Source organism: Nicotiana sylvestris, chromosome 12 (assembly GCF_000393655.2).
Source record: "Nicotiana sylvestris chromosome 12, ASM39365v2, whole genome shotgun sequence".
NCBI classification, from domain to species: Eukaryota; Viridiplantae; Streptophyta; class Magnoliopsida; order Solanales; family Solanaceae; genus Nicotiana; species Nicotiana sylvestris.
The window spans coordinates 155,974,993-155,984,462 of NC_091068.1; the positions used below are offsets into that span (position 1 = coordinate 155,974,993).

At 37.2% G+C, this 9,470-nt stretch overlaps 1 protein-coding gene across 3 annotated transcripts; it reads left to right on the forward strand.

Moving 5' to 3' along the window:
- The first annotated feature begins 4,126 nt into the window (after window positions 1-4,126).
- On the forward strand, window positions 4,127-8,319 carry LOC104216282 (amino acid permease 4-like). 3 transcript variants are annotated; one of them, XM_070165547.1, is made up of 8 exons: window positions 4,127-4,277; window positions 4,369-4,507; window positions 5,171-5,404; window positions 5,668-5,761; window positions 6,101-6,285; window positions 6,762-6,919; window positions 7,136-7,363; window positions 7,718-8,319. In XM_070165547.1, the coding sequence occupies exons 1-8, from the start codon at window positions 4,230-4,232 to the stop codon at window positions 8,141-8,143; spliced, it is 1,512 nt and encodes a 503-aa protein (XP_070021648.1). In that variant the 5' UTR covers window positions 4,127-4,229; the 3' UTR covers window positions 8,144-8,319. The 3 variants fall into 3 exon arrangements, with proteins under 3 accessions (XP_070021648.1, XP_009764609.1, XP_009764610.1); XM_009766307.2 differs by having other exon boundaries at window positions 4,128-4,277; window positions 6,071-6,285; XM_009766308.2 differs by lacking the exon at window positions 4,127-4,277 and adding an exon at window positions 4,619-4,711 and having other exon boundaries at window positions 4,382-4,507; window positions 6,071-6,285.
- Window positions 8,320-9,470: the final 1,151 nt, after the last annotated feature.

The window sequence follows — 9,470 nt, forward strand, 5'->3', positions numbered from 1 at the left end:
AGCCATTTTACCTTCGTGTCGAGCTTCTCTAGTGCGTACACTATTTCTTAAGGAGAAACATAAAAATTGTGAGCGGATAAGAGTGGAGGCTTACCTCTTTCATTTCGCTGAGTCGTTGTATGCGGCCTGGGCGGCCCTTCCATATGTCGAGGAGGTGGTAGGATGGCTATTCTGCTGTAGGGTTGGTGTCTTTCTCGGCTGAGACGGGGGCCTGACTGATCCCTTCGACCGTCGTTATAACGATCCCTTCTCGATTCTGCTTGAACTGACGTCAGCCGTTGGATTGGACCGTTAAGGTCGTCCTCATCGGCTCTCACCTTGGCGCAATAGGCATTGTGGATTTCTTACCAGGTGTTGGGAGGATATTTCATGAGCCTGCTTAATAGTTTTCTGGTTGCTCTCGACCTGTTCCTGCTCAACCTATTTTGGCAGGTCGCTACCGCCATCTCTTCTGATATATTCGGTAAGCTCATTCTCACCCTATTAAATCGGGCGAGGAAGTCATTGAGTCCTTTGCCGGGCAATTGCCTAACGGCGAATATGTCGTTCACCCTGGCTTCCGCCTTCTTAGCCCCTGTATGGGTGGTGACAAACTTGTCGGCCATTTCCTTGAACGTTGCTATTGACCACGCCGATGGTTGTGAATACCTGTTTAGGGCTCCTCCTATTAGGGTTTATCCGAACCTTTTTAGTAGTACCGATGGTACTTTCTCCTTCGAGAGATCGTTGCCCTTCACCGCTATAGCGTAGTGGACGATATGATCTTCTGGATCTGTAGTACCAGCGTATATCTTCAGGTACGGTGGCATTTTGAAGGTTTTGGGAATGGCGTATGGAGCCGCTTCATTGTACGGTTGCTCGATGAATCGACCAACGTCTCGTTTTGGTACTAACTTTGGGGCACCTGGTATCTTGTCAACCCTTTCTTGGTGCTTCTTCATCTGGTCGTGGAGCACCCTGTTTTCATTTTCCAATTTTCCATTTTCTTTATAACGGCTGCGAGCGCATCGTTACTTGCATCCACAGTGGGGTAAGTGTTACCTATTTTGAGGAAGGGGATGCTCGCCGTTAGTTTTTATGATATCTGCTTGCACGGTGTTGCCATTTCCCTTTGGGCGGGTCTGTCGAGTATATTATTTAGAGTGCTTGTCAGCCACTCTTCTAGTAGTTTCTTCACTTCTGGTGGTGCTTCTTCAGCTGTGGATGTGGAGGTCCCTTTTCACGTGAAACCGTCACGCTTTCGTGAGGGGGAGGTGAAATACTTCGCCTGGGAGTACCGCTTGGTGATGCATTCTCGTTGTCTCCCCTGCCATCTTCGTTGATGGTGTTCAGAATGTAGGTAGGGACGGTTGCTATCGCTTTTAGTCTCGCATCTCCTTTTCCTGCCATCGTTAGTTTGTGCAAAACGTGGAAGAAATGTGTTTTTTATCTAGAAAGAACTATAGTTTCAACTAAAATCTCCCCACAGACGACGCCAAATTATTTGAGCAAATTATTGCTAAACCGATTACTAGTAAATTAATAGGGTGAATCTCAGTTGGACTTAATAAATCCTTGATCAAATGAAGCAAGATTCTCATGCAACGGGTAGGAGCGTTAAATAGTAAACTTGATATGCTATGAATGACAAAACATGTAATGTCATAAATGTATAATAAATGCAAGAAATGATAAAGATTGTAGTGTAAAAGGGATTATCACCCAATGATTGTGTGATTGGGTATTTCCTTTCTCTGACGACGTGAAAAGATAAGCAATCGATATGAATGTGGAATCTTGAAATTTATGGAAGAAGGTTGAAGAACACGTGCTTGAATAAAATGAATAAGACAACTCTTTAGTATATTCTTCTCTCAACTTTACAATATGTCTCAGTTCTCAAAAGGGCAGATCCCGCCATTGTTCATTATCTCCTCCTATTTATAAGGGACATTACCTAAAAAAATCCTAAAAAGTACAACACAGAGAATATCCAAAGGAATATTCTTCATGTCTCTCCCTAAGTCCAAGTTATCGTTATTATTTTATCTCAGCTGCCCGCTTTTGGTCGTCGGCCTTTATCACGACGACCATCGGTTGCTGTGTCGTGGTCAACCCCATCCTATGTCTTGCTTATCCGTTATCTTGGTTGCCAAATTTGGACCTATACAAATCTTGCAGCTAATATATTCTTATTTTTTGTAGTGAGAAGATATTATGCTGATCATCAAATAAGAATAAATATAAATGAGTTTCTTTGAAGCAATTGATTTGTGTTCTCACAGTGCTCACTGATAACGAAAGGACAATTGAAGCCATTAGGCAATGTTTAGGTAACTTCAAATCTTCCTTTTAAACTCAACGGCTTATTTCATCTTCAAATTAAAGTATTAAAAATGAATATTTTATTTACGTAATTATATTTACAACACATCTCTTTACGTATAGACCAGATTTTGTTACTTGGCTCCAATAATTGAAATGATTCTTTGTAAATGTCAATTAGTTAGGATTACGTTTTCGTCATTCCATTAATTGCTTACTTTGGATCCAACGTATATGTAGTAAGTTTTTTCGTGTTGTTAAAGATTTTTATATTAGTAGAAAATTCAAAAAGAGTTTTAGTGCTAGAGAAAATATTTTTTAACATTGAATTAAAAGATTCTTAAATGGACGAAACAACACAATGAAAATTCATATATGCAATCACATGCAATTCGTTTGAAACTGAGGCAGATAACATTAGTTGTGCGTTGTATTACTAGTATGTAATTTATAAAACTTGAACCTATAACCAGAGGTGGACCTATACCCTTAGGGTAGTCCGATAATTTCGAAAAAAATATACATATATGTATATATATATCTCTTAAATAACAAGTATATATTTTGATTGTCACCCTTCGACTTAAAGCTCATACAATTGCATTATGTTAGTCGATTTGTGGGAGAGGAGAGGAGAGGAGTACAACTTGACTTTTAGTGCGCGGTTTGAGTTCGATTCGCGCTCCAACATTTGTTTAAATTTTTATTTGATAATGGTGTCCCATCACTTTCAAATTTTGGGTCCGCTCCCGTAACATTGGTACGTTGGAACTACATTAAAATATGGAAATCACGTCACACAATTCAATAATTTACACAATCCAATTATTTAAATAATGGACTACAAACAGTACATGGGACATGCATCAGTAGTGAAAGAGGATTTAGCCTTTGCAAAGAACATGTGTATTATGACATTGGTCATTGGTTGTTTCCTTTTTTATGAAAGAAAAAGTGATAAGCCTTGTAGTGCAAAATGTGTCGTGCGTGGAATAATGATCACTGAGCTAGAAGTCCGACTACGGGTTTGTCCGAATCCAATATTTTTTATTCAAATAATATTTGTATTACTAAATTTATTAAATATGTAAATACTAAATTTAGAACCCCACTATTGACACTTGAAATTATCATTCTAAGATCTAGAACCGATAAAGTTGGAATTCTGACTGCGTCTCTGAATATGATCATGTGAACTTGCGAATTCGTAACATTAGATAACAAGATTAGCATTGAAGAAGCAAAGTGAAAGAAATCCCAGAGCTATCTAAAGTATAGTGATCTTATTCAACTTTAATTTCGTTTGATGCCCGTTATCTCACATGATGTAACTAATGTCATCATAATGCTGTAAGTGAAAATTATTGATTAAGTTCTTCTTAATGGAATGAAGCTATATTAATGATAAAGCTATAATATTTAACGATACTAATGCTTACGCTTTTTTGGCGACTATTCCTTCTATTTATATGCAAGACTCTTGACCATAGGTTAAAAAAAATGCAGCAAGTAACTCAAAGAATTAAATAATCTAAACCACAAACTATATATCAATAAGGAATTTCATTTATATAGTGTAAATAATTTTTTACCTTATCAGATCACCTACTGTACAGTAAGCATGACAAATTATGGCGAAGACACGACTCCCTCTAATTCGAAACATCTTCTCTTAAAGATATACGTACAATGTAATTGTGTTATTTATCATTTTCCTACAAATACTTAAAAAGGAAAGTTGCACAATACCATAAAGTTTCTGTTCCCTTGCATCTTTGGTTCATAATTAACACCAATCCTCCTCTATAAAATGCCTCTCACACTTCCATTTTAACCTGTAAAGGATCCTCTAAATTGTTAAATTTAGAGAAGAAAATAGTTTACCAATTATCTCATCATTTATATACTCAGTTTAAGCCAAAAATATGTTGCCAAGGAGTCGAACTCTTCCTGCCAGAATATACCATGGAGAAGTGAGTAATTAACTATAATTAATTGCAATTAAGAATTTAACTTTCTTTTTCTGAAACAATCTTATTTTCCTCTTCATAAAATGTGTCTTAGGTAGAAGAAAGGCATGATGTTAGGCACTATTTCCAAGTGGATGTCCAACCAAAACATCAAAAGGAAACTGAGGCAATAATCAACCTTCAAACCAATTACTCCAAATGCTTTGATGATGATGGCCATTTAAGAAGAACAGGTAAACTTCTTTAAATAATAGTATTAATTACATTTGTCGTATCCTTCTTGTGAAGGAGCCTTGTCTTTAAATAATAGTATTAATTACATTTGTCGTATCCTTCTTGTGAAGGAGCCTTGGCCGGAGCAACGGTAAAGTTGTCTTCATGTGACTTGTAGGTCACGGGTTCGAGCCGTGGAAGCCGCTACTAATGCTTGCATTAGGGTAAGTTGTCTGTTACACACCCCTTAGGATGCGGCCTTTCCCCGGACATAGAGTAAACGTGGAATGCCTTGTGCACCAGACTTCTTATTTCTAAACCGAGGGTCTATTGGAAACAACCTCTCTACCTTTACTAGGTAGGGGTAAGGTCTGCGTATACACTAACCTCCTCAGACCCCAAGTATGAGAATATACTAGGTATATTATTGTTGTTTGTAATCTCATTTATAGCAGATGCGTGTATTATTTTTTAGGTGATTTGATACAGTCAAACCTCTTTATAACAGCCTCGTTTGTTCTGAATATTTTTGGATGTTATAGCGAAGTGCTGTTATAGAGAACATATATTATAACATAACATGTAAATTGATTCCCAAAAAGCTTAGCTTTTATAGTGAAGTGTTGTTATATAAGGATATTGTTTTAGATAGGTCTGATTGTAGTATAAAATTTGTATTGTAGGGACTTTCTGGACTACAACATCACATATAATCACAGCTGTTATTGGTTCAGGAGTCCTCTCATTAGCATGGGCAATAGGGCAACTTGGTTGGGTAGCAGGACCTACTGTAATGATACTATTTGCTTTTGTTGTTCTATATACTTCAAACCTCCTGTCTCAATGCTACAGAACTGGAGATCCTGTCAATGGCCCGAGGAATTACACATATATGGAGGCCGTCAAGGGAATATTAGGTTTGTTAAATCAATGAATATATCTCGTGTTGTTTCTGTCGACTATCTCCTCTAAAAACTTAAGCTATTACAAATGACATACTTTTAATTACTCTACTTAACTATATATTTGAAGCTAAGACCTTTTGCCTACTCTGATGCCATATTGAATTGTGTAACTATATTATTCAAAAGTTTAAATTGTTAGAGAAAACTTTAATAATTACTTAATTATAAGCCTTCAACAAAGTGCTGATGATGAAGTTGTTTAATTTTGTTATTAGGAGGGAAGAAAGTGAAAGTGTGTGGCTTGATTCAGTACTTGAACTTGTTTGGCGTGGCTATTGGATACACCATTGCCGCATCAGTGAGTATGTTGTAAGTATTGACATTTTCCAACAGACTTTAACTTCTAGTCATTCTTTTTTAAAAGTTACGCTATCAGGTCACCTAAAATATAACTATAGATAACAATCATGAAAAATGAGATATAGTAACATGGAAAATAACGCAAATCTCCTATTACAATAAGTTAAAATACACTAATAGTGTAAAAAAAGTTTTACGTTGTCAGTGCATATATAAGTTAAATACTTTTAAACATGCACCCTGAATCATGAATAGCCAGTATTTTCTGAAACATATATGTTATAGTCCAGCACTCAATTAGTGTCTTTGATTTCACAGGGCAATAAAAAGGTCAAATTGTTTCCACAGGAATCATAGGAGAGATCCTTGCCATATGTCTAGTAATGGATATATGATAGCATTTGGTGTCACTGAAATCTTGTTCTCTCAGATCCCTGGCTTTGATCAAGTGTGGTGGCTCTCTATAGTTGCTGCAATTATGTCCTTCACTTATTCTACTGTTGGTCTGGTTCTTGGAATTGCTAAAGTTGCTGGTGAACTCCTTTATGATTATTTACATTTCTTTATTTTAATATTTTCACATAATATTGGCATGAGATGATTTGAATCGAGTAATATGGTCAGTGATAGAAAGGGAGCCTTGGCGTAACTGGTAAAGTTACTGCCATGTGATCAGAAAATCATGGGTTCGAGCCGTGAAACAGCCTCTTGCAGAAATGCATGATAATGTTACGTACAATAGACCTCTATGGTCCGGCCCTTTTCCGAACCCCGCGCATAGCGGGAGCTTAGTGCACCGGACTGCCATTTATTATGGTCAGTGATGATTCATATAGCCGATCTCAACTTGTTTGAGACCGGTTGTTGTGATTGTATTTCAATATTTTTGCATATTAGTATCAGGTAAGTAGAAACTTTAGGAACATGCACATAATTTGACAAGGCAGAGTTAGGCTTCACTGTATAAGCTAAAGAAAGACTTACCTTTTCTTTCTTTTATCTGTAACAGGAAATAAAAGCTTCAAAGGTAGCCTTACTGGAATTAGTATTGGTACTGTAACACATATTGGAACTGTAACTTCCACTCAAAAAATATGGAGGAGTTTACAAGCTCTAGGGGCTATTGCCTTTGCATATTCTTTCTCCATCATACTTATTGAGATTCAGGTAAACCATATCAGCACAAACTTTTACTTCATCTGGTCAATAAAAGGGCAATTCGGTGCACTAAGCTTCCGTTATGCATGAAGTCCGGGGAAGGGCTGGATCACAAAGGTCTATTGTACGCAGCCTTACCCTACATTTCTGCAAGAGGTTGTTTCCACGGATTAAACCAGTGACCTCCTGGTCCGTCGTTTCTGAATATCTCTTTTCCTCCTGCAGGATACAATAAAATCTCCTCCAGCAGAACATAAAACCATGAAAAAAGCCAGTATGCTAAGCATCGGCGTCACAACTATTTTTTATTTACTCTGTGGATGTATTGGCTATGCTGCTTTTGGAAATGATGCTCCAGGAAATCTCCTCACTGGTTTTGGATTCTTTGATCCATATTGGTTGCTCGACATAGCAAATGCAGCTATTGTCATTCACCTTGTTGGTGCTTATCAGGTAAACAACTCATTAACTCACTAATACATAAACAACTAAATTGAAATGATAATTACTTTTTTGAGTCGCGGCCAAATGTATATTTTTTGTATATCAAGTATAAATAGACATATAATATATCATACACATTACCAGTGTGTATATTTTGTAAACTTAGGCTACTGCCTGTAAATATTTTGTGCCGCTGGGCAAAAAATGGAAAAAACCCTAAATTGAATCGTCAAAGATTTAGAATGATGTTGTCCTAAGATCAAATTATTTCATAGATTGAATCTCACTTGACTGATTTAGGATTACAAAGGTTTCCTCAATTGTACTAGAAACAGAATTTTGAATCCATTGGAACTACTGCAGGTCTACTGTCAACCACTCTTTGCATTTGTGGAGAAATGGAGCGCGAAAAAATGGTCCAAGAGCAATTTTGTAACAGCAGAACATGACATTCCTATCCCTTTCGTTGGCGTTTACCAGCTTAACTTCTTTCGTGTAATATGGAGGACGATTTTTGTAATATTAACAACGATCATAGCGATGCTTTTGCCATTCTTCAACGACGTTGTTGGACTATTAGGAGCACTGGGATTTTGGCCACTGACGGTATATTTCCCAATAGAAATGTATATTAAGCAAAAGAAGATTGGAAGATGGACAAACCAATGGATAGGACTTGAGATGCTAAGTGCAGCTTGTTTATTTGTGTCTATAGCTGCAGCTGTTGGTTCTATAGCAGGTGTTGTTCTTGATCTCAAAACGTATAAGCCTTTCAAGACTATTTACTAAAGGGATTTCAATTGAAAGAGCAAAGAAATGCTCAAGATTCTCATTGTATAGAAGGAAAACAGAATAAATCAAAGGCATATGTTGGTTTGTTTGTCAATTGTCAAAGAGGACACATAATTATAACTGTTGTTGAAACAGCATTTTCTTTTATAACAGCAGTTGAGTGAAAAATGCTATTTGCTGGTGTATTCATTAAACTACTCATACCCACCTCTGCACGACGTGCACGTGTCCTCAAGCTAGTAATAAAATAAAAAAGTTACTTGTTTATTAAACTAAATAGGATAAGATCTGCGTACACATTACCCTCCCTAGATTCAACTTGTGAGATTATACTGAATTTGTTGTTGTTGTTTATGAAACGAAAATCATTAGGATTTGGAGTAGAAAAATGGAGTAAGAAAACTATTTAGCTTAAAAAGTTAGGCGCAATGGGTTCCTGGCCACTTAAACTTGTCGGCTTTTGAAAGCCGATACACGAACTTTGGATTTTCCCATTTGAATACTCCAACTTGACAAAATGGGTAATAATAAACACATCCACCAGAGCGTGTATATCAATTGTGCTGACATGTACAACATATCATGATAAGCTATTTATTACCTGTCATGTGTTATTTGTGGGTCCCATTTTTAAATACAAAATCAGAAAAAAAAAAGTTACAAATACAAAAAGGAAAAAAAAAAAACAACGCCTGAAACATACTAGGTGTTCGAGAATTCCACCGTGGGAATCGTCCCCTCCGATGAGCATCAGAACTCTGGCGAGGCAAAAATGAACGCGCAAGGTGTTCCAGGTATCCAAATTGGAAAAGAAAGGTACCAAAATGTTCGCTTTGATGAGGAGAATGATCCTACACTTCCAATTTTATATAGGTACCAACCAATTCCTCCAATTTTACAATCCAAAAGCTCAGACAGTCCGGTTGAGCAAGGTGTTCGACGAAATGCCCCTATCAATTCTGGGCCAATTGGAGACCAATTTCCAATTGAAATCCCTTCTACTACACCCATGGATCCTCTATGCAAAGATTCAACTCAATCCATTCAAGAAATCAACCATCACCACCAAGTTGAAAACTCAGAACTTCACCAGTTGACCGGGCATGGTGCTCCAGGGATAATTGGATCCCAAAACCAATGCCAATCCATTTCTGCACCCCAGGTGAGTATTCCCAACCCATTACAACCAATTTTACATGGGTCAATCGTGTCGAATATTAAAAAAGGTCCTTCAAAACACTGTTCACCCAACACTGTTCGACCAAATGTCAATCCCCAATCCAGCCCAATTCAAAGGAATTTATAGATGGGAGACCCTTCCTTA

Excerpts from the sequence above, each read along its gene's own strand:
- LOC104216282 (XM_009766307.2), top strand. The coding sequence starts at position 4,230 with ATGTTGCCAAGGAGTCGAACTCTTCCTGCCAGAATATACCATGGAGAA. Across the intron at positions 6,286-6,761 it reads TGGAATTGCTAAAGTTGCTG|GAAATAAAAGCTTCAAAGGT; the intron begins GTGAACTCCTTT and ends TATCTGTAACAG. Across the intron at positions 7,364-7,717 it reads ACCTTGTTGGTGCTTATCAG|GTCTACTGTCAACCACTCTT; the intron begins GTAAACAACTCA and ends GAACTACTGCAG.